Genomic DNA, 25,981 nt, shown 5'->3' with positions numbered 1-25,981 from the left:
TAAATTACAGAAAAAATAAGAGTAATCCCTTACTTTACTTTTTCATGGGAAAAGTAATTAAATTACAGTAACTAATTACTTAGTAACTAGTTACACCCAACACTGTTGATCAGTACGTCTACCTCGGGTTGTTTCGCCATGTGCAGTGTAAATGCAGATATCGGATATGTGTCACTTTTAAAAGATGTAAACGGGTCATCAAAAAAATCGGATATAGTCACAAAAACGGAATTGAGCATCAAGAACTGCAGTGTAAATGCGGCCAAAAAAGCGCGTGGGAACCAGTGGTGTAGCCACCCAAAGTGGCAGCTGGCACACCTAAAAATAAATGCAGATTTTTTAAAAGTCTACAGTTAACACTTTGGAGCGTATACGATCACACCGGTGTGATTAGAACATTCGGCGCTTTGGCTGGCACTGAGCCAGAGACAGACTTACTCAATCCTCTCACATATCACAACTATGCAGTGCTTTCAATCACATAATGTTTATTTTAGGCTTCATACATTTAAATTCACGTGCTGTAAATGCGGCACAAACAAACATGACAGCGCCCGCTTATAACTGTTAGCTCAACTAACGCGATCATTATAAAAGTGTTTAAACAATGAAACACATTCATATACACATATTTGACAATCAGAATATCAGATATTTCATATCATAGTTAACAAATTTGTGAATATTTTGAATAAAAAAGAAAAAATACGTAAAAGCAATACATCAGTCATACAGCTGCTTTCGTTCTGCGGTGTGTCTGTCACATGCTAACTAGTCCTGCGTCGCCATGGAAATATTAAAGTGATATGTTCTAACGGTTGCCTTGAAAAAAACTCACGCCAGGGAGTCATTCTGAAAATTTTAAACTTACGTATCACGTGTGAAAGGGTTTTAATAAAAATATATACACGCGCTATTGTTGTTTACTTACGAGAGGTCAGGCCACGCCGTCTCCCCCTTTGAGGCATTATTAACGGTACTGTTTATGTGTTATGGCGTTGTTGTTGTTGTTGAATGTAATGAATAATTATATTTGATAATTTATATAAATATAAAATGTATAGGCTATAGTTTTATGTATATGTGGCGAGTTTAGTTTTCTGTAACGTTATATGCAGAGTTGGGTTTTTTGCACTTTAGTCTGTTAATAAATGTGGCACACCCAGTTTTTCAAATGCACACCCAGAGTCTCTTTTCTGGCTACGCTACTGGTGGTAACTGAACAGCGTTTTGTTACGTATACAGAAAATCCCGAGTCTGGAAATTGAGACGTCTACAGTATATGATATGCTTAAACATTATCTATATACAGAGACTAAAATAGGTCATTCCGCGATTTAATGGCTTGAAACTATACAAATGGCCGATCTAGTCACTGTCTATATACAAACGCGTTGAAGTCTTTACTTAATGCATACATTTCAATTAACTAAAACCGCAACATGCATCCTTTGCATAAACCTTTATTACATGCGGATTAAGGGTACGATTACACAGAACGCGCTTTTCATGTTCGAAAACGCGAGGCGTGCCGCGCTGCTCTTTTGGTGACTCTTTGAAAAGAGCAGCGCGCAGCGTTTTTTGTATGTTGCTAGGTAACCCGAAACAGCCACAACAAGTTTCTCCTCCATGTCTCCAGGCGTTCCGAGCATTGCGACAAGGGAAGCCCCACCTCTCCACTCATCCGATTGGACAATGGAAAAAAGCGCACATGACATCAAGCGCTTTTCTGCTCAGAGTTGACTTTTTTCAACTTCGGGCGCTCAGAGCGCTCCGCCTAAAACGCGAGGAGCAGCAGGCGGCAGAAACGCGAGGCGCCCGGCGCGCATAAGCAGCCCGCAAAACGCTCCCTGCCAACTGAAAACAATTCAAAAGAGGCGCTTCTCACAGCAAAAGTCGCATTCTGTCTGATCAGGCCCTAATGCGGACAAACGCTGTATGAATGACATAGATGCGCCATCTAGTGGCTGTGTATGGAAGTCTCTTGAGGCCACAGTATTCTTTACTTTTTGTGTGCAAACAATAAAATTAAGAGTAAACTACTCAAGGGGTGCAATTTGTTAATGCCATCTTATTTTACATTAGAATAAGATATTTGCACAAAGCGTCAACCTATTTTATTAAATATTTTTAGGTGACTCAAATTCCTTTATAAAGATGCCACATAAAAAGATTGTTTTGTCTGCCCTAAAATGGATTTTCTAATGACGTGGTGTAAGAGGTGACTCACATAGCCGCCTTAAACGGTGAACTGTCAATCAGTGCAGGTCTTGTTTTCTGTGGGTGTGCGAGAAGGATCTGTGCATTTTTCCTGCAGTTGTAATTCTGGAGAAAATGCATTTATGAGGACTCAGGAATTTAAAACGTTTACTAAAAAAAGGTCTTCTTTTGTGTAATGATGGATTCTTTTAAATCTATTGTTCACATTTACATTTATGCATTTGGCAGACGCTTTTATCCAAAGCGACTTACAGTGCATTTAGTCTATACATGTCTTTAATTAGTATGTGTGTTCCCTGGGATCGAACTCACGACATTGCATTGTTAGCACAAGTGCTCTACCAACTGAGGTTTTGTCTCATCTGAAATAGTATGTTTTAATAACAATGCACTTTTTGTTTGCCCCGTCAGTCCGTTTAAAACTGAGACCCACAAGCCCACACACAGGCTGGAGCCGGTCTACCAGGTCGAAACGTTTCTGGACAAGGACTACTGTTTACCGCAGAATACAGGCTACAACTACCTGGACCCCAACTACTTCCCTGCCAACAGATGACAGGGACGAGCTCCGGCGCTAAAATCCAAGGCTGGGCCGCAGTTCCCAGGGCATTCTGTGCATGGCTCCATCATCCAAGTCAAAGCAATGCTTAAGTCTGGGCAGGAGGGTACCGCAGATGGGCCGCACCTCACCACCTCCGACCCACTGCAGGAGGGGGGATGGGTTGATGGGGGGGTTTGTGGGAGGGAGGGGGCAGCACCCTGCCGCTGTTGTCAAACCTTACCGGGTCTCCTCAAGTAACACAATGTCAAAGAAAAGAGGAAAGAAAAGGCACACCGACATTCCCAATCCCAGGACATTTACAAGGCAACCCGACTTCACCCTTTGTTTCCGCTGTTTGAGCGACAGATGTCAGATCACTCAGACGAGCGGCTGAACGAGCCGTCAAACTTTGACAGGGGCGGATTCGTCGGTGGGAGGGGTGGGGGTTGCGTTAAAGTGCAAAGTGTCGTCTGTAGTTGAAATATTTATAAGTGAAGCTTTGTGTGTGAGCTCTCTTTTCGTGAGTTGGAAGTAGAAGGAAAGGAACTTGGTGCTGAGACTGTTGTCTTTGATTCATACCAGGTTTTTAAAAAATTGCGAGGTTCACTCACAATTCAGATGTCTGGGGGGACAACAATCCCAGCTGACTGACCCCGTACGTGTCTCTTGCCATGGGCTACCAATTTCACTAGAAGCTGCTCTTCGTTTCCTCTTACAACCGTTACATAATGTTGTCACTTTATTTCTGTTCACTTCTTGGTTTTTTTAAACGCTGAATAAAACCCCACTCCTCTTAACCCAATAGGTTCCCAAACCTAAAAGCACTACAGCACGGAGAAGACCAGCTGAGATTTGGAAGGCATTATTGCGCTCTCTACTGTTGTAGAGAGTTTTCTTTTTTCTCAATATGTACTGTCGTTGACCATGTGGAGTATACAAATATATGGTGAAAAGTAGCCAGTGGTAGTTGCCGTGTGCCATTTTTTTCCTGTCCAGTTGATTCAAACTCGGCCACTTGTTTTAGAAGAAGAAAATAAAGAACTGGTGGCACAGTCGCCCCTCTGTGGAAAAACTGCCCGACCATCGTCACGCCTTTAGATCCCTCTAATTTTCCTCACGGTCCATGAAAAGATTGTATTTTTATTAATCTATTTAAAAAAGGACATAACAGAAGAAATCAAGTTGGTGGAGGGTGCCGCACATGGTGCTCTCACGTTATTTTATACACATAAATTTTGTTGTGCTTTGAGTAGACCATTTTGTATTGTGTTCGGTTATGTTCACCTCCCCTACCTTGACCTGCTTCAGTATGTGTATAACAGTCTGTTCTTAAATAACGTAAAAAATGTTAGAGGAGAACTGTGGAAATAAAAGTATGTGAAAAGTCTTTCTACACCACATGACTCTGGTATTATGATTGACCTTCCTGCTAAGGACTATTTAACTCGATTTTATTGGCTTGGGTTTCATTTTAAAGTTTGATAGGCATTCATTTGCTTGATGTTACCTTGCAGCCACCAGAGGGTGGTACCTTGTTGGAGAATGGCTGTAATAAGATATATGACCATAACATGCAAAGGACCACCAAATACATTATGGACGTAACATTTCTAAATCCTCTGAGAATGTTTTATTTTTGCCAATATATTGACCCATCTTTATTTTACTAAACCCCTGATGAAAAATATCTATCCAGACTGATAAGTTTTTTTATTTTAAAAGAGGGAAAAATTCATGCGTTATGGATGTGACAAAAAAGGACGCATTTATTTGAGAGACAAAATTAAAATGTACAAACCAGAAACAATAATACCCAACAAATGGGTAACAAAAAGGATGCCTCTTTATTGAACATAAAATAGTTACTATATATTCATTTTCAAGTGTCCATTTATGAGGAATATGGTTATGGATGTGATAATTCACCTGACTATAGAAAACTATGCTTTAAAAACACACAAAAATTCACATGGGTATTTTATTTTAACCACCAAATACTGACATTTGACTTAGCGGTATGGTGAAAACCTTTGGGTAAAAACCTTTTTCATCAAGGTTGACATTTACATGGAATTGCTCAAAACTATTTATGTATACATTTTAGCCCATTAGCTTCCTGGTGGTTCAAAAATCTGATTTGAAGTACAGTAGTCAACATTTGAAGTGGATCAAAAAAAAGTTGATCAAAGTTGTCCTAGACAAGAACAGGTATTGTGCTTTGATGAACCTTTTTGATCCACTTCAAATGTTGACTACCGTATTATAAAATTACACTTTGTGTGTTCAAAGCTTTAACAAAGTAAATCATGAAATTTGTTTTTGGGGGGATTACCTTACCACACATAAATTGCCCTAATACATGAAATAAATGGTTATGTCTTTGGTGTCTCAAATCTCTGTAAGCAGCTAAAACCCACCCATCATGAATCTCAACAAAACATTTCTTTCAGCTCAGCTCAGCGGTCTAAAAAACACTGAAACACTTAAACATAGGAAATGCTTTTATTTCACTCTGCTTGATAAAGAAAGAAGGAATACACTTATCAGACCTCATTGTGAAATTAATTCATTATGCCCACGGCCTAGAATTCAAACTCTTTCCCCTTCAGCTCATTCATTTCTGCTTTCAATTAACTATACAATGGCAATAAATTACTATTCCAGCATGCTTGGCACAATATAAAGCATGAAATTAAATCCATCAGCCTGTCCTTGTGCAGATTCCTGTTCTCAAGGTTAAAATGTTTGAGTGACATGATCCAAAGACACAGAAACTTTGCTGCAAACTTATGTTTATACCACTGAACCACTGTATGTAAAAGCGTATAGCATAACCGTTCAATACCAAGAGATAAACACTGGTACACCACTGGTAAATTTCATATTCTGGTGGTATATACAGTGAATGTGGTTGGCGTGAGATGTTAAACTGATCGCTGGCTGTTAGTTTTCTGAAGTTTGTAAGTGTGCATGTGAGCAAACAGGAAAGCGTGTAAATGTTGAATGTGAGTCAGTGTGCAGTAGAGCTGTATTTGAGGGTTGTGTCCTCAGGAGGGCAGTGTGATTCCAAGGTGTCTAGCAGGAATCCAAGACCAGACAGATCTGCTCAAAGACGTCCTCCGGGGGCCGCTCAGCATCAATCTACACACATACACACGGCTGTGAAAAATCTGAGAACTAGGCCATTATCTCACTGGAGACCTGTCATATAGTATTAATAAACACAACCCTACAAACATGAAGATGCTCTGAATGCATCAAGAGGAGACGACGACAACGTATAGGAAAACAGTGGAGCAGAAACCAAAATAAACCGTGTCTGCCTTTGTATTTGTATTATCACCATCACTGGATCAGATACGTTAGTACATCAAATCCATTTTGTTTGAATGAAATGCTTTTCATAAAGAGCATTCGGCTAAAAGGAAACGTCCAATAAACATTTTAACATGACAAATGAACGTGAATCTTGCTTTGCTACAGATACAAAAAAAAAAATGTAAGAAATAGCTGCCTTCGCGGGAACATCACAAGTTTTTCCGTTGAATCACACTCCCACGCATACACCAAACAGACTTCCCACATCTTTTGAGCAATATTCATGACTAAAGGAAAAGTTCACCCCAAAATGAAAATTCTCTCATTTATTCATCCTCATGTCATGTTAAACCCCTATGACTTTCTTCTGCAGAATACATAAGGTACATTTAAAGAACGCTGATAACTAAACAACATTTACCATTTGTATGGAAACAAAACCACCATTTCTCAAAAATATCTTTTGTTTCTGAACGCATGACGGTGAATAAATGAAGACAGGATTTATTTTTTTGGGTGAACTATCCCCTCTCTTTTGTGAATAGTTTTAAAATTTTCTGGCATGACCTCACACAGCAAAACAATGACTAAATCCCTTTTTATGTCAGTGTTTCATAGCTGGTATATGTTGAGATTGATCCTGCTTGCTTTTGGCTTTATCTTCATCTACTTTGACTTAAAAGACTCTTTCCCTTTCATAGAGATCAGAGGATCTTTCAAATACAAATCGGATTCACTCCAGCTGGTTAGCTCCTTAATCCATTTTCATTGATTTCACAGAATTTAAACGTCCTGACATGACAAAACCAAATCAGGCTAATATAAATGTGCTTTGATTTATTAAACCCAGCTTAAGATCAGGCGGTTGGTCCTAAATATTCAATAATTTCCAATGGGGATGTTTATGTGTGGCCATGTAGTAATGAAAACTTTCAAAACCATTCAAAATGCTCCACTCATTTCCCAAATTTGATTCATGTATTGGTCTCTGAGCCAGCTGAATCCAGCCATCTTCACACCCACCTTGTGTAGGATTTGTGTGTGTTCGTAGTGATTGACCATTGGATTGACCAGACTGCAGAATCCGTCCACCCTGCGGCGAGTGTCTCTGTCACGAGCTTCTTTAGTGTGCAGACTGCAGCAGGCCCTCTGCTGCAGCCGTCTGCTCATGATGTCTGCAGAACATTCCAACAACAGCACTATGTCGGGCAGTCCCATCTGTAACACACATATGCACCTGTAATACCTGCAGCAACTTACTGAAATTAAGTTACTCTTGTATCCTCTTAGCATCTACAGACACTCCTGACAAAAAGTTATTCCAAGCTTTTTGATTGATCTAACAATGAATGTGAAGATGAGCATGCCAAAGGGTCAATTTGCTGTATCTTTGCAATACTTTGACATATTCAAACGAAACTTTTTATACAACATCAGTACAACATCTTTTTCACCTCATATTACTTTAACAACAGCACACCTAGTGGTCAAAAGTTATAAGCAATTTCCTTGTGTTTCTAGTACTTTTAACTATGATTTTAAGTCTGATTTTCATTAACTCATGATCAGACATGACCACGTGTATTTCCCTTTGTGCCCTTGTTGGGCTTGACCCCGTAATTGCTGCTTGCAGCTATATTTGCATATGTATCCTTTAAAAAATTGTTCTCGGGCTGTCGATATATCGTGCGATTCTTATGCTCTGTTTCTCAATGAATTACGGTTAAATGCCGCCACATCAGAAAGCCAGAGAGCGCCCTTGAGCAGAAACCCCGAAAATGGGAAACAGAAGAACGATTAGTTCCAGGAAATGCCAATGGTCATATTCTATCGCTGTTCTTCAAACCTTTTCGGGTATTTTCATGATAATAAAGTATATTTATAGTGATGAGGTTTGACGAGTGTTGCTTTTTATAAATGCACGTTATAAACGACTCAATCTCGTAGTGATTTTAGATTGAGCAGTAACGTTACTTCATACTGATCAAAGAGCCGAAGTTCACGGAAGAGCTGTGCATAAAACACAGAATCAATTTAGACATGTATAATTAGCATGAATCGCTATATATATAGCCTAGCCTGACTTTGTTCTGCATGGAAGAAAGAAAATCACAGGAGCATTACAAACCTGTATGACTTTAATTTGTAAAGAGCATTGGTAACCAAACAACACTGAACCCCATTGACTTCCACTGTATGGACAAAAAAAACACTAAAACATTTCTCAAAATATCTTCTTTTGAGTTTGTTAACAGAAGAAAGAGAGATTTTTATTTTGGGGTGAACTGTCCCTATAAGACAAGGAGATTTTTTGTGTCCACCATTATGAAGCAACTCTTTGCTGAAATGTAAAGGTACAGTTTTAGTATCTTTCCCGAAGACCACAGACCTTGGCTTCATACGCCTGCGCCTGCTTTAGGTTCTTTGGAAAGCCAGTGACCAGGAAACCCTTCCCTTGACGTACGGTTGACACCATGGACTCACACAACAGATCCAGCACGGTCTCCTTTAAAAGACACAAACGTGAAATGTTCATAAGACTAACAGATACTTGGACAGTAAAAGATACTCAACGGATTGAAAGTGAGAAGTCTGGGAAAACTAAAAGTAGTTCACGGCAAATGTTAATGACAGTCATGTTGCTAGGAAACACCACTGTAACATAAATCATCTGATTATGTCTGTATCTCTCTCTAAGCCACATGCTAACTCTCAGAGGACTCGGATCAACGAATACAACACAACAAGATTCGATCCTCTAAGTGACTAGTGAGTATAGATGAAAAACAAGTCAGCTGACCGTATCTGAACATCTTTTCAAAGACGGTCAAACGTCTGCTTCATTAACAGTGTTTAAAAATATCTGATGGTAAAATATTTCATGTTTTCCTGTGCAGAGAAAAATCCTTGAACAGATCGCATATGGCACAGTGGTGAACTGACCTCAAACATTAAGCACTACAGCAATGAAAGCCATGTTGAGTTAATTCTATCAAAGAGTTGAACTTCTTTAAAGGGAACCCGGTGTATAGAGAGATGTATGGCTTAATGCGTTGTAATAGCCTTACACTACTAGCATTTGTCGTTAGAAACACATCAAATATTTTCAGTTCTTAAAAAAACCCTAAATGTAATACTCATTTTAACCTACGGAGGCCGCCATATTCTTTTTCGATGACGTAAACTGGTTGCACGCACAGCTAGGCAGCCAAACTAAACACCGACACACTAATCAGTTCTTCAGTAAATATAAGGTTCTGTAGGATAATATATATACATATATATATGTGTGTGTGTAACAATGTTCACAGCAAGGAAGAAGGAGGAGGGAACTGGCGAACGTTGAACAACAAAACTTTAATAAAATAAACAAACAACAAAACGAAAGTAAAATGCCGGCAGCTCCCTCACAGTCGACTGCCGGTCACACATAATAAAACATAACGTAAAGTCCAGGCCTGGTTCTCTCTCGTCCTTTACTGTTGTCGCTCCTCCTTTTATATAATGCTAAAAGAAGAAAGAAAGAAAATAAAGACGCTATTTGGTGTATTTTCCTACATTTTAATATTGTTTGTCAGAAACAACACAAACATGCATATTAATAACCAAAATCATTTCGAATTTATTATACTGTATACACGATGTTTTAGCCATTATACAATGCATTTTATCCAGATTTTGACTTTTTGATGTTGATTTATCAACATCAGTAGCCTAACGTTATTGTCTTCTCTCCCTCCATCATTAGCTGACGGGGGCTAATATTCACGTGTGCTCTAATACAGAATAAATAACCAAACCGCAAGCATTATTATTGTGTTTATCAGTATATTCTCATAATGTATAAAGTATATGATTATGGTGGATGCTGATGTCTTAAATAGTCTTAAATGTCTCAAAGGCGGTAGTTTAAAGCTATGATTTAATGCACGCTCACTTTGAACAGACGTCTAATACTGAACGCGTTCTTCTTTTATGGCTGGCAGGCTGGCTTGTGTCAAGAGGACATACCGCCACCTGCTGTCCCTGTGTGTTTGTATATCTGATCTTATGTTTTACGTGTCATATTTTACTGTTATATATGGAAAACGTGTGTGCTTCGCTGTTGCGAAAGAGAACAGGTTTAGGTCGCAACCATTTGACATCACGGATTCTGACGCAAAAAAAATGGCGGCCTCCAAGTAAAAATATTTTTTCAAAGTTTATGAATACTGTGACAGTTACACTGTTTTTTTATTTCACAATTATAAAGTCAATGCCATTGTTCATATATTAAGCCATACATCGCTCTATACCCAGGGATCCTTTTAACACATTTTTCTTTGACTGATTGTCCTAAATAAGCAGTGCTTTTTGAAAGGCAGTCTAGACACTCTTAAGGCTCATTTCTAGAATCGTTCAAGCCCTGAATGCATAAAAAATGTCTGTCAGCAGCATAAATGAATGATGATAATTTCCCCCAAATGGACATTAATGTGATTATGCACCTCTGGAAGTTGTTCTCCTCTCTCCAGGAGGTCTCGGAGAAACCGTCCTCTCTCGCTGTGGGACTGTAACTCACTGCACAGGATGTCTCCAGGACACAGGCGTTTCAAACTGTACCGTTCCTCTATCTTCTCAGACTGAAGAGCTTTTCCTGATCCGGGCCCACCTAGACAAACACCACCCACACACGGCAACAACCATCAATGAATGTTGAGCAGAACGGCAGAATCAGATCTACAGCGAGAGAAAAAAATGAAAGATACTGCTAGGAAGGAGGGATTGCTCTAGATACTGGGGAACAAGGGCCGGAGCTTCAGTAATTGACTGTCTTGGGAGATTATCAGCAAATGTCTTAGCAGCTACACCTTAGAGTACCTGCTAACCCACCGTGTGACCTAACTCCCATAGGCTTTCATTAAGATTCCTCACACATCTCAGAGCAACCCTTATCTGTCTATACAGCCTACAGCAAATCTTCCCAAAGGCTAAAGCGTCTTCCACAGTTTGCACATGTTGACTATTACCGGTTGACCGCTTACAGGGATGTGTCAACAATATTTCAAATCTTTAAGGAATCATTTCCAATGCCTATTTCTGGGTTATTGATAATAACCTGTGAACAAACAATGAGGGATAATATCAATTAAAAAAAACTCAGTCATTAAATTTACTTTAGCAGCAAAAAAACTATGACAGAATGTATCAGTATATACATTTTCCAATTATAAGCATAAAATTTGTAAGGTTTACACTTCGGAAATTTGCCAGCCGGGTAAGATAAATGAACTTGTCTTGAATGAATTTTATTCAAGTATTATTTTACTTCAAGTTTATTTCTCAAGCTTATTTCTTTCCTACAAGCTTTCCTACATTCTTCAAAATATCTTCTTTTGTGTTCAACAGAACAAAGAAAATGTTCCCACTATGGTAGTCAATGGTGGCCAAGAACTGTTTGGTTACAAGCATTCTTCCAAACATCTTTCTCTGTGTTCATCAGAACAAAGACATTTATACAGATTTGGAACAACTTGAGGGTGAGTAAATGAAGACAGAATTTTCCTTTTGGGACAACATGTCCCTTTAAGAGTACATTTCAGTAATGCCACATGAATGATTAGGCGTTCGTGTTGCCCTTTCCAAGACACAGTAAGGTCCTCAAACATTAAAGCAGTTGGCTCAGACCAAGAGAATAAATCATTTACTGCACAAGAAATGCATTTTTTTGTCAATGTAATGTTGTCATATTATGAATTTTGGAATTCTATAGCAAAAATAAACTACTAGGACGAGCGAGACACGTCACCCAGCATAAGACAAACTCTCTCAATTTAGACCCAGTCAAGAGACTGAGTCAGAGTTAATTCCAGGAGGAAGACATATGTTTTGAAAACTTTCCTTCACATTTACTTGGTTTTATTTCTGACAGAACATACTGACTGACGTATCAAACAGTGAGTGGGTGGTTTCATGAACTATACACAAAAAAATGGACAAGAAAAGTGACAGAAATGTTTTCTTCAAATTTAGGAAATACTGACTGAAATGTTCTGTTGCAGACTTCCATGAGCAACCAGAGTATTTGAATTGGTTTATATGTACATCCACCCACGAGAAAGAACAATCACAAATCTTTTAACATATCTGTTTCTCCTAGAAAGCCTGTGGAGACCAAATGGGAGACTTTCTTGGAGTTTGAAGGATTTTACTTAAACTTATAACTGAGGGAACATGGAGCAAGAACACAGCATAAATTCCCTGAGGACTGGACCACACCTCAAATCTCCTGATCTGTGGAAAAGCAACCTCTGAGCCAAACAATTCTCTGGCTAAATATAGATCACTTCATTCCTGAAAACACTCTTCTGGCAAACTTCAACTTTTCCTACCGCCCCTCAAAAGCTTTGAGCCTGTACCATTTGCTTCATGGCAGACAGCAGCTTTTAATATACTTTAATAAACTTGTGAATCTATAAATCTGTCAATAAAGGCTAGTTTTAGCCTGCCAATCATTGTACAAAGCCTTATTCTCAATATATCTATTCTAAGGTTAAACTTAAAGTTTAACTGCAAGAAAAACTTCCCTCAGAGGAGCCCCGAGCCTGGCTCTTAGCTCTAATCGTTAGCCATTTTTTTCTTTGACAGGTACCACCGCGCAGGTACAGAGCTAATAAATATCTCTCCAACTCTTTAATGTCTGGGTTAGGTGTTTAGAGAGCACTTTTAGAGCGTCATTTATCCACACCATCAATCTCACATCTGTCTATCCATTAGACTGATGACAGCATATTCACAGTGATACTGAGTGCATAAATGCTGTACGGTTCCCTTCATTACCTTTCCAATCTGGTGATCCAACACCATGAACTCAAACCATATCCATCAGGTTCCATTCAAAGAGCCGCCAAATTGATTTCTTTGAGCCTGCCTTTCACCACAAAGAGATGTTCAGCTTGGCTCTTAGTTCAACTTGACTACGTCCCAGTGGGGTAACGTAAAGCTTTTGAACCAACATGAGGAGAGAAACGCCTCACACAAAGACTCAGACCATCTTGTCTTCCATTTATCAAAAACATGAATGGTGCTCAGATGTCGACTGTCACCAGTTCCAATTAGGAAGCGTATTAGTACACCTGAGATGCTTTCAACTTTCCCCAATTTCACACTTCATTGTGCTGCGTGTGTGTGTCTGGTATTTATCATTAGGTCTGGTCATGTTTGAATAACCTCTGATGTACGTTCTTTGAGGTTGAAATGCAGAAACAAACGCATGTGGCTTTCTGTGTGAACAATGCTTGAAAAATGTGCGACTGCTGCTGCTGTAGTGTTCAACGTACCGATCACAAAGATGACCTTTGGTTTCTTGGTCTCCGCTGGAAAACCTGGTGGCATATTGGAAGAAGAGCGATTATGACATTAAAATTAGTTGGAAAGTAAAAATCGCCAAAAAAATGTTGCCATATCATGAGTACTAAAAGTAAAACCAAAGGTTTCTACTGAATCATTACAAAGCTAAGATAGAGGAAAACATGTTACAACACAGAAAAATACACACTTTAGTCTTGAAGGGATAGTTCACCCAAAAATGGAAAGTCTGTCATCATTTACTCACAATTGAGTTGCTCCAAATCTGTATACATTTCTTTGTTCTGATGAACACAGAGAAAGATATCTGTAAGAATGCTTATAACCAAACCGATCTCGCCCCCCATTGACTACCATAGTAGGAAAAAATACAAGGTATTCAAAAGTACCCCAGAACTGTTTGATATCCTACATTCTTCAAAATAACTTCTTTTGTGTTCAACAGAACAAAAAAAATAAAGTAATTTTTCCTGCTATGGGACTCAATGGGGGGGATCTGTTTGGTTATAAGCGTTCTTCCAAATATCTTTCTCTGTGTTCAACAGAACAAAGAGATGTATACAGATTTGGAACAAAGATTTTAGGAATAGATTTCAGGTGCAATACAAAAGTTGCACAAGTGGTAGGAGATAAGTGGGAATGCAAGAAACACACAATAATAACACATTCCATGTTGGTTTTCTTTTAAATATTGCAACCCCAACCTGATTATCAAGGCAGAACTCACAAAAAGAATTTTTACAATCGACTTTAGTTGACTAACATCTGGCACTGTTTACATACAGGTCACACTCATACATTTGCATGAGCTTATAGACAGCCACAGAAAGCAAATTAAGAGACCGCTCCAAATTTTCATTTAATCAGTATTTCTAGACATAAAGTCATCCAATAGCAATGTGAAAGACAAGACATATGAAAACTGTGTTATCCTAATATTTTTTAACTTTTCCTAAATACATATAGAAATATTACTGTTGTATTGCTTAAAGGTGAATATGAACTTGTTTTCTTTGCAGTATTTGAGGTATTTGAACTTGACCTGTGTTAATCTGTTCTTTCTGAAACCTTGTATCTCCATATTTTGAGATTTTTATTGTTTTGCCATAAAACATTATTATTAGTCACTCTTTTTATGTTTGTCAATGGGTTTTGCAATTGTCTAACCAATAAAAAGTTGTAAAAAGTGCTTGTCAACTTTAACAACACAGTATTAAATCATTGAAAAAGCTCAGTGTTTTTTTTCTGAAAAACATCAAATTTGGACATACACATACACAAGGGAAATACACATATACACAAAATATAGTAAGAGTGATACTGCACTCACTTTCTGCAATTGCCTCTGCGTATCCTGAAACCTCTTCATCAGTCTGTGATAGAGAAAGATACATAAGAAAGTACAAATACATTACAGCTTTGTACAACCAGACGCACTCAGATACACTGCATACCATCATAAACAGAAGAACTATATAATCTGAACACGTTTATCTAACAGAAAACAGAATATGTTCTTTTCTAGAGTTTCCTCAAAAATTAACATTATTTCATTGTTTACCCAGAACACAAAAGAAGATATTTTGAAGAACGTTAGTAACCAAGCAGCATTGTCTCCCATTGACTTCCATTATGTGGACAAAACCACTGAGACAATATTTTTGTTTCACAGAGTCATATACAGGTTTTGAACCACATGAGGGTAAATAAATGATGACAGAATATTTATTTTTGGTTGAATTGACCCCTTAACAGTCATCAATCAGCTTGGCTCCTTAAAGCAATTTACACTCAAGCATAAAATGGTAATAAAAAGTTTGGGTAAGTAAACCACAGCTTGTGATTAGTACTTTTTGTGTTTGAACAAAAACATGAGAAAAACAATGGAGAGATTGACACTTTCTGGGTTGTTTGAGAGAAAAACATTTTTTTAAGCATGAGAGAAGATGAGATGTAAAAGTGTGTGTGTGTGCGTGCGTGCGTGCGTGCGAGAGAAGATGAGATGTAAAAGTGTGTGTGTGTGTGTGTGTGTGAGGGGGAGGAGTGCAGAGTGCCTCTGATGAACTTGTGATGTGGGCAGGACAGCCGGTCCGATGAGTCATGACAGAGAGAGTGAAACAAATCCACACGCGCACAGACACGATCAGAACTGAAAGCCCACAGAACACCAACTGCTAGCCAAATTCACAATCATATGGATAACATTTTACATTTCATTACCGTCAATCTTAAATTCTATTTAAATTAATACATTTGGCAGACAGTTATATCCAAAGTGACTTACAGTGCATTTAAGGTATACATTTTTTATCAATTTAGAGGTTTAATCTCCCAACCTTAACTCAATCGGTACCAACTCAACAAGTGAATATTTAGGTTACATCTATAGCCTGCACACACCCAAATACAAATATCACACGTGCAGTTGTGCTGTTACAATTGTGTCTGTTGCCTTTCTTTACATGTTTAGCTATTTTTCCTGTAAAACAAGAACACTCAGTAAGGAATGATGTTCTGATGAATCGCTCACTGATCAGATGTTTTTCTTTGCATTTCACATGTTCTCTCTCTCTCTCTCTCTCTCTCTCTCGAATATCACTGCCTCTCATTCATTAGCTGTGCGTCGTTTGCCTTGTTTTTATGCATGGCGGAGTCGTGGGCGCTGCAGGAAGGGCTGGATGCATGATTTCAGCAGACAAGTCTGTCTTATAATGCAGCACGGCACTTCAGATAGATGAAACACTCACACTTGTTCTGCATCTTATTAATTACAATTATTTATTTATAAAAAGGCAACAGTTTTTACTTAAATATAAACCCCTTAAAAAGAACATTCCGTCACCTGTTTATATAGCCAACCATAGTATTTTCATGGTATTCCTATACTCCATTGAATACCACAAAATTCCGATATGTCTTAAAATAATTTTTCCTCTGGGAGTAAACACTGACACATACAATGTAAACATCCCTAAAATAAACCTCCTGTAAAATATCTAACGGCTTTGGTTCCTTTCAATTTAATAGACTGCTAAAAATAGCAAGGTTTAAATCTGGACTGAAGCATTTCTGATGGACAAAGCCGGTGTGACCGGAGTCAAGAAACCACAGAACAAGCTCCACACTGAGATGAAGACTGCTCTGAAATCTAGAGAAGTGGCACTGAGAGTTTTCTGTGAGCAGCACAGCTGATGGACGCAGATGAAAGGGTCACGCTGTGAATGTGGACCGGCCTGCCGCGTGTGTATTACATCCAGTCGCTGATAAACAGTTTTCACACCGTCCTCCATTAAAGAACCTCACAGAATGTCTCATGCGACCGTCACATAAAACAAATATAATGCAAAATGCATGAATGTCTTTCGGTGGAAACAGAATTCGGTTTCACAGAGATCTAGCGACGGTGAGAGACTAATTGGTTGTCTGCTTTTGTGTACAGCTGCAGGATTACATCGCCAGATAAAACAAATTTTGTGAGTAAGAAGATAATATGTCTCTGTGTGATAGTGAGTTTACGTGTGTGTGAGAGAGAGTCTGGGAGAATGGAAAAGCAAGTGAAGGGATCAAGATGCTAGAGGAAGAGAACAAACACAATGAAAACAATCGATGACAGGTACACTATTTATCTTCAATACAATTAGACCTCAATAAGCTGAAGATTAATATGAAGTGTTATATTCCTCAGAATATACTTTAAACCAGAAAATCTTTACATTCAGTATAAATGGATGACATGGAAGTCACATGAATACATTTATAGTACTGTGATGGTGTTTGTGGCAGCATTTTTATTTCAGAGTAAACTATTTCCTTAAAGGACCAGTCATTGAAATTTATCGACATCTAGTGGCGAGGTTGTGAATTGCAACCAACGGCTCACTCCACCGCTCACCCCTTTCTTTTGAAGCACTATGGTGGCTGATACAGAACTAAGATGTCACGTTTTCACTTCATTGCTGAAGGAGATAACATATTTACGTAACACGCTCTGTACAGCAGTTTGTCCGTTTAGGGCTACTGTAGAAACCACATGGCTGTAGAATTGCTGTAGAATTCCATTTAAGGGGACCCGCGGTGTATGTAGATAGAAATAGCTCATTCAAAGGTAATCAAAACACATCATTATGTGAGTTCTTCATACACCTCTGAAGACATAGTGATGTACATTATATTGCATCTCTGTCAATAGATCCTCTCAAACATTACACACTGGACCTTTAACTGAAGCCATGTAATCTAAAAATAATGACTGAACTAACATGAGATATTGAATGATCTCCCGCAACCCCCTACCCCCCCCCCCACCAAGGGGGGCAGATGGGATGTTTTAACTGAGGGGACCAAGCTATAATTAAGGAGCGGTGGGCCTGTCCGCCAATGCTTAGGCTAATGTACATAGCGGAAACCTTGATTAATCCTCAGTTTTACCGATGCTTGTCGCCTTTCGTAGGGACAATGAGGGGGACGGATCGGGTCACTATGCTGAGCGGGTCATGTCCCCCCCATCCCTAATGCCATCTGCGTGCCTGCCCCCACCCACAGGTGTGCATACTGAAAGGTTACTGCAGAGAACTATAGAGCGTCTCATTATAGACCCATCTGTACACACTCAATGATTCAGAAACATTGATCATATTTTCCACATAGAAGGTCAGTGAACATGTACCAGTCATTAATGCAATAATTACTTTGTGAAATACGCTAAGAACAGGCTAATAAAGTTTACTTCTAAAATAGCAAAGGTCGTAAAATGATAGAAATGTCAAGGACTTTGGCTCTAGTTTCATTAAGACAGGGGCTACGGCAAGAGATACGATCATGCATATGGCCAAACTCTAATACAGGCCTGTCACTCAGCAGCCATTTCCATTTAACACAGTGTTCAGTGTTCGGCCCGCTTCTAATAACCATTCAGCAGTTTCATCTGCATGAGGCTAATCTGAGATTCCAATAACTTCATAATAACTTAAAGTGATGAGACAGATGAGCCACTGTTTGACATACTAATGATGCTCTGAATGCTATTGTGATGTCACAATAACGCGATAACATCAAACCATTGTCATATTACTGGATTAAGAATCCACACTAGCCTCCAAGAAGAAGAAAGAGCAAAAAAGATGGGCTTGACTGACATCGATAAAAAATTGGTGGATGGTACAAATTATGTAGGAACCCCAGACATGAGATTTTTGTGTATATAATATATGTAATTATTTTATTGTAGTTCTAAGATCATTTGTTAAATTGTTGACCAGTTGTTCATTATTATAGATTAGTTTATAAAATATATTTTTTATACAAGTAGTGGAGAATGTACCTGTTCATCGTATTTGGTAGGTACATCTGCCAGACTACTGCTGTCTGCTAGTAAACTGAGGTCAAGCTCACTGGGTCCTACAGAGAGAGAGAAAGCAAAAGATACAATCATATTGAAAGAAAAACAGTAAACAGTAAAACAGAGGTTGTAGAGTCATACTGAACAAAGAAGGATCTTTATATGCAGTCTTTACACTGAAGCCTCGTATAATAATAGAGACACTTATTTACCTCAAACCTACTGCTTGTAATTGAAATGAAGTGCAGTGGTGCGCTAATATTTCTTTATTGTTCAGTAGCAATAATTGCAAGAGGAACCCTGCAGTTCTTTCTGTAGCGCAGGCAATGATTTCCGTGTTAGAAAGGTTTCCTGTGTGTTCATTAGTCATTCATATGTGGCATAAGTAGACATTTCACAGAGAGAAGAATAGCTCTCGGAACGGACTACTGCATTGGTTTAACCAGATGTATAGATGTTTTTGATGCTTGAGATGGTTGTTTCATCACCGATTCTATTAAAAGGATGCTTTAAAAAACCTCGTTTGATTTAATAAGACTAGAATAACACCAATCAGAAATGGGTGTAAATTTAGAACAGTCTGAATAACAGTCAAACAAATGTAAGTGATGGATTATAGTAACGTTTATTCTTAGACAAAACACAAAGTTAAACACTGTAACACAAGGTTTTTGTGGTGTATTGCTTTTCAAAAACAGCACTACGTTGGCCTCTTTGGCCAACTGCAATAGTTCATCCCAACAAATCAATTTATTTGTTTGTTTTCTGTTACCAAAGCCTATAGCACCCAATAACATGCAGCTTACACAAATGCAGTGATACGCATGTGCAAATCCTGCCAAAACCTACAGTAATAAGAGCACTTTCAAGGTGTTCAGACTGACATAAATCATGGGATTTTATTTCTGAGTAGGGCTGTCACAATATACCGCTATTGACAATAACTGTAATATTAATAATTGTCATGTTAACACCCCGCATACGGTAGTACTAGTATCGTAAATTTAGCACCAGTATCTGGTGGACCCTACAACATAGCAGCAACATTTCACATTAAGAGCCACGATGGTTACCAACTCTCTCTCTCTGCTTCCCGATACTCGTACTTTAGGTATGATTCACTTCCCTAAAAAAGAGAAATTTTGAAATAATCTTTTGTTTATCGAGCCTTCCCAGAGGAAATTGTTTTGCTCATCGGTTGCTTTTTCTAAGCTCAGGAGACATAGTTGTGATTCTCCTGTGTTTCTTGATTAGGTTTCAGCAGTTTATCAGATATTTCTCCTAAAATTCCTTAGGAGAAACAAAAATAGATGCAAATGAGAGATGTCTAAAGGTCAGTTTATGGTTCTGCGTAGGACCTACGCCGTAAGCCTACGTACGTAGCCTACGTACGTAGATGACGCCGTCGTGAACATTTATGGTTCTGCGTTGAGAGTATGCGTCATACTGCAATTACACCGCCGAAACGCTAGTTGGCTCTTTGTGTTTTCATGGGTTTGCTCTTCCTCGCCGATGTTTTGTGTGTGTGTATGCTAGTGTTTGCAAACGACAATGGAAGCCGCCATCTGACAGTCTTTATAGTCCGCCGAAGATGAGTCATACAGATGCGTGTATTTCCGAACCTCTTCAATCAGACGCTCAGTAACTTGGTCGATGTCGATGCTCACCATGTTGTTCTTTTGTGGACTCTGAACTTGCCGGAAGAAGACACCAGAGAAGAAGATGCCGGAAATGCGTAGAAGGAAGTACGATGCTGCCAAACCGACCAATCACAGCGCTTGCGGTCCGCGTAGGGTCCGCGTTGAGTTGACGCGTTGTTACATTTTTGGAGAGATGTGTTTCAGGCTACGGCGTAGGGTACGCACAGGGTACGCGGCTCTGCGTAGGTCCTACGCAGAACCATAAACTGACCTTTAGAGAGTGAAAACTGAGATTGTGGTGAAAGAAGCTTGGGAAATCTCTTTATTGTCTAATTTAGGTATCAGCTTTGTCTTCCCATGTTTCTCCTAAAATCCATTAGGAGAAATAAGAGTAGACACAACTGAGACATGAGAAAGTCATGAAAAGAATAAAAGCTGGAGAACTGTTTATTGTTGTGTTTTTTATGATGATGATGTTGATGATATTGTTTTTCACATTCATTGGACATGACCGTAGGATGAGGGACAGGAAGGGAAGAGGAAAGTACCTTTAGCTGAGATTTGAACTCGTGCTGCCCGAGGTGCTGCTGTGCTTCCATGTTGATGTGATATAATATATAACTAATAAAAAACTAAATATATGAAAATAGTAAAGAATAATAAAAATAAGATTAATAAGGATAATGATAAGAAATTAAATACAAAACAAATGTCTGTACTCACGCACACACTGTCGTGATTCTGCCCATCTGGTCATGTCTTTTTTGATCTTGTAGCAGAATCACGGCAGGATCCCTTGTTTTATGTGAGAACCCATGAGATGTTTATTTTTTTACTTCCCATGTGTTTTCTAGTGTCTTGTCTGTGGCCCCGCCCCTCTCGTTTCCTGTATTGTCTCCCACTTGTGTCTTATGTTCCTCACCTGCCCTTGCTCGTTATCCCTTGTTTGTCTTTCCTTTAAATACCCTCTTGTTTCTTTGTCCTGTTCTCGTGCATTGTATGTGGTTGTTCTCGTGTACCCTGTTCCTTGTGCTCAATGTTATGGCCCGAGTGTTATGCACCTCGTCCTCGTCCTCGTCCTGAGTTTTGTAAGTTCTTGTGCTTCATGTTATCTCCTTGCCTTTTTGTTTATTTGGTTTACCTTTCCCTGTTTTGTGACGTTGTGTCGTACCTCGTTTAGATTTGCTATTTTTGTTTTACGTTTTGCCCCCACGTGGGAAGTCTTTTGTTTTGTTTGTTTTGTTTGTATTCTTAGTTTCGTTTTCCCCATTGAGGGTGTTTGTTTTGTTTTGTATTAGTCAAATAAAGTCTTGCTGTGTTAACCCCTTCACTGCCTGCCTGCACTTGGGTTTTTCCGCCACGAGATCCTGACACACATGCACACACAACACTAAACTATGACACGATCACTAAAATATGTCAATGCATGTATTGTGCTTGATTGAAATGGTGTGGAGGAATGACATAGAATCTACTTTCAACATCTCGAAGGTTTTTGCAAGACATAAATGAGGTTACATTAACATCAAATAGAGACTTGCTTGACTCTCATGCTTCTCACACATGTCTCCTGAGACAAACACTCTCACATGTATCTCCTCTAAGGTTTAATAAGAGATATCCATACCGTCTCACACTGTACTCAGACTTTTCTCCTTAGCTAGAGACTCAAACATTCTCACATTTATCCCCTCTAAAGTTATCATAAGAGATCTCAGTAACATCTCACACTGTGCTCAGATTATTCTCCTTAGCTAGAAACTAAATCCTCACATCTGTCTCCTCTTAAAGTTTATGAGAGTTCAATAGCTTTACAAAGTGTGCACCAATATATAAGCCTATATTACTAGTGAAAATACGCAGAAATAAGGTTAATGTCATTCTTTATTTGTTGATACAATGAAAGCTGTACAATTTAAGTGCATAAGTAACCATGGAGCTTTCTATGCTGATTGGCCAACCCGGTATGGTTGGAATGGCACATTAAATGGCTTATGACTTAATCCCCAACAAATTTTTAATACATTCTCTCCTTAGAAACTTTAGAGGTGATAAATCTGAGAATGCTGGAGGTTCTAGCTAAGGCGAAAAGTCTGAGCACAGTGTGAGATGTCACAGAGATCTCTTATGAGATTTTAGAGGAGATAAATGTGAGAATGTTACACCGTGTCTACACCCGATGCGATGCGGCGGGGTGCGACGCGACACACGGCTTGTTCTAATGGGATTGTCACGCCGCATCGCGCCATGTCCGGTTTGGACAAAATTTAAAATTATAATGGATTCCAATGCATTCTATTGTCTCTTGTCGCGTCGTGCCACGCCGCATCCGGTGTAGACACGGTGTTAGAGTCTCTAGCTAAGGGGAAAAGTCTGAGCACAGTGTTAGATGTTACGGAGATCTCTTACGAAACTTTTAGGGGAGATAAATCTGAGAATGTAAGAGTCTTTACTGAAGGAGAATAATCTGAGCACAGTGCAAGATGTTATGGAGATCTCTTCTAAATTTAAGTGGAGACAAACATGAGAGAATTACTTTTTTTGTCACAGGAGAAACATGTGAGAAGCAGGAGACTCAACCTTATGTCTCATTTTAATTTCTGCCTAGGAGAAAGATGTGAGATGAGATGGAGATCTCTTGTTTGATTTTCCTTTCCTCTGGGTTACTTCTTACTTCTTACAGCCTTACTAAACATGTCCAATAGAGATTTTAATATTATGTCTTAGAACTTATTATATCAAATGACATCTACAGATATTTTAATACTGACAGTTCAATGTCAGATATTGTTGTATAATGTCTTGTAAACTGTTTAGTTGTCCCAGGCTTGTGTGTCACTCATCAATCGCTTTGTTCTTATTCTTAAAATCTTGTAATCTTAAAAATCTAAATCTTGTAATTTTGTAAAGTTAAAAAATCTTAATCTTGTAATTATATTTACCTTTACATGTGTCTCATCCTATCTGCCTGTTGGAAATATTCTATTCTAATTGCATTACTGAGAAGAGCGCTATATTTCGTTGTACAGCTGTGTTCTATTCTATTCTATTCTATTCTATTCTATTCTATTCTATTCTATTCTATTCTATTCTATTGATCTGAAATAACCAGTGCAGTGTAACATTTAAGCAGTATGTGGGTTGGGACAAACCTGTGCCCTTTTCGAGCTAATGCAATGCTCTACTATCTGAGCTCCAAGAACATGCAGTCCCGTATAACAATGAGGTCACAGATTCTCTGACAAAATCGCAACTGGCAAGAGGAAAACGGGTTTCAACTGCAAGAAATGTTTTTCAAAGATTCTGACAGCTCACAGAGGTGAACATAAAAACCAGCATCACAGGGTTTTGGCCTCAGCCATGAGGTCACACGTAAACAAACGCGCACGCACACACACGCACACACACACACGCATGTTGGGTTTCCATGTTTTATGGGGATATTCCATAGATGCAATGGTTTTTATACTGTACAAACTGTATATCATATTCCCTTACCCTAACCCACCCCCTAACCCTAAAAGTCACACACAACTGTCTGCTATTTTAGATTTTCAAAAAAGTTAATTCTGTATGATTTATAAGCTTGCTTCCTCATGGGGACAAAAAAATGTCCCCTCAAGGACAAGGATTTTGGATATTGCCATCTTTGTGGGGACATTTTGTCCCCATACCGTAGGGTTTACCCTTCCCACACACACACACGCACACACGCACACGCACACACACACACACACACACACGGTTTCAGTTTACCATAAAAGCATCTGTTGTAAGTTCGGATTCAGCACACTGCTACACTATGAGCACAGGCTGCCAGAGGCTGATACTTTGTGACATTGGCTGCCTCTTTTATGGACTAGTACATTGTAGCATTCGCTGACACCTCCAGTCTCTGTCCTTCAGCACTAAAGCAGAAGTGACAGCAACTTGAAATAGTGTCACATGTTGTCTTACCGAAAGCATGGCTCGCTTTATCTTTCTAGCCTTTTCGTAGTGTGTCTCGTATCTTGGCCAGCCTTTATCCAGTGAAACCATTTGACAAAGATGAAAGACCTTTCTGGGAGTATAAAAAATTTGCTGTAGGATTATGGCGAGTATTACGCATTAAATAGTTGGTTTCGCACCTCTGGTAGTAATGGGACATTTCTTTCCCCGGTAGGATTATGCGTCACAGGAATGCATTTGCTGATGCAGACGTGGCATTTTTCTAAAAAAAAGAAACATCTGAGAGATTGTTCAAGTGGGCATGTGTCATTTCCTGCTATTCAGGAATACTATGTCACTTTTAAATGTTTTGCTTGTATTGAAATTCAAAGAAATATTTCTATATAAGAGTTTCTTGTTTGTAATCTATCATCAGAAATGATAATGTTGGGGAAATGAAATAGGCCTACTTCTTTATAGTAGGAATGACTCATCTAACAAGCAGACATTTACATTACATTTAGTCATTTAGCAGACACTTTTATCCAAAGCGATTTACAAATGAGGTAAACAATGGAAGCAATTGGAACAACATAAGGTCAACAAAAAGCATACAGTAAGTGCAATAAAACTGGTATCATATAGCCAACCACAGTATACAAAGCTAAGTTTTTTTTTGTGACATCAAGTGATTCATTCAGCGATTTCCCTTCAGCTCACTGATCAGTTACACCATTTAGCACAACAAATCCTGGGCTTTCCAGCACAATCCCCTGTTGCACACTGGAAAATATGTGCAGTATTGTTCTATTACAGATATTAAAATGGATTTAATATCCATGGTGGGGGGGGGGGCGTTGCTCAATGTGGGCCACTGTGAGGACAGAAAGAAGTAATAACAATAATAATTTTCTTTTGCTCACTTGGTACTAGCTGTTGTGATTTCTGTGTCCCAGTGGTTTAATGCAGCAGCGGTAACAAGTGCTCGTCAATGTCAAAAAAGACCGGGTTCACAGAAATCCAGATGAACTGTCCCTTTACATCAATGCCAATTGTAAGTGGGGTACACTTACAATTGGTATATAAGAGGTCATTTACTGTATAATTTGTTAACTTTTTGTAGTACATGAAAATAAAATATAATAGCTATGCTTAAATTATGATCAATAAATTGTTAAAAAAACAAATAATGTTTTTTTACTGATGCAAAATGAAACACAGACCTCACAATCATCCTATTACACTCCACAAACAGACATCATGCCTCAGACAGCCTTTTATCCTCTGTATACATCATCTCCATTTGGGCCAAATTATTAACACCCCCTTGTTTTTTTGTTGCTATCAGCCCCACCCGGCAGCACCAGGGAACATTTCACCTGGACGTGGCAGTCTGCCTCTTCCTCACCTCCCCAGCTCTCCTCAAGGTCACAGGACCCACAGAGACTGAACCAAAGATCACAAAGTTCCTTCTCACACCACCATCCTCTAATCTCTCATTCTGTGCTACCAGCGCTAGTAAATAATCATCAAGGCTGACTGACATGGACGACGGTTGACAGCATAACACATGGGGATGCAGAAAGTCTGCATCAAGCTCTTACGAAAAACTTCGGCTGTCATTTTGCCGGGACCTTTGTAAGGAGATCA

General features: G+C 38.9%; 2 protein-coding genes across 3 annotated transcripts in view; one reads left to right on the top strand and one right to left on the bottom strand.

The window, feature by feature from the left end:
- The window catches only part of zzz3 (zinc finger, ZZ-type containing 3), a 31,037-nt gene extending 26,880 nt beyond the window's left edge, over positions 1 to 4,157 (top strand). For both annotated transcript variants that reach the window (XM_057334748.1, XM_057334749.1), the window contains exon 12: positions 2,632 to 4,157. In XM_057334748.1, the coding sequence (XP_057190731.1) occupies positions 2,632 to 2,776 (145 nt within the window). In that variant the 3' untranslated portion in view covers positions 2,777 to 4,157. The remainder of the gene's footprint in view (positions 1 to 2,631) is intronic.
- Positions 4,158 to 5,249: 1,092 nt separating this feature from the next.
- Positions 5,250 to 25,981, bottom strand: part of ak5 (adenylate kinase 5) — a 74,884-nt gene continuing 54,152 nt past the window's right edge. Inside the window, exons 8-14 of the mRNA XM_057334751.1 lie at positions 18,747 to 18,823; positions 14,757 to 14,799; positions 13,399 to 13,443; positions 10,567 to 10,730; positions 8,469 to 8,585; positions 7,103 to 7,297; positions 5,250 to 5,902 (exon numbers count right to left, since the gene is read on the bottom strand). Coding sequence (XP_057190734.1) covers positions 5,837 to 5,902; positions 7,103 to 7,297; positions 8,469 to 8,585; positions 10,567 to 10,730; positions 13,399 to 13,443; positions 14,757 to 14,799; positions 18,747 to 18,823 — 707 coding nt within the window. The 3' untranslated portion in view covers positions 5,250 to 5,836. The remainder of the gene's footprint in view (positions 5,903 to 7,102; positions 7,298 to 8,468; positions 8,586 to 10,566; positions 10,731 to 13,398; positions 13,444 to 14,756; positions 14,800 to 18,746; positions 18,824 to 25,981) is intronic.

The sequence above is a fragment of the Triplophysa rosa genome, linkage group LG5 (assembly GCF_024868665.1).
Source record: "Triplophysa rosa linkage group LG5, Trosa_1v2, whole genome shotgun sequence".
NCBI lineage: Eukaryota > Metazoa > Chordata > Actinopteri > Cypriniformes > Nemacheilidae > Triplophysa > Triplophysa rosa.
The sequence above is the reverse complement of the archived record's forward strand: the minus strand, read 5'-3'. Positions and strand labels throughout refer to the sequence as shown.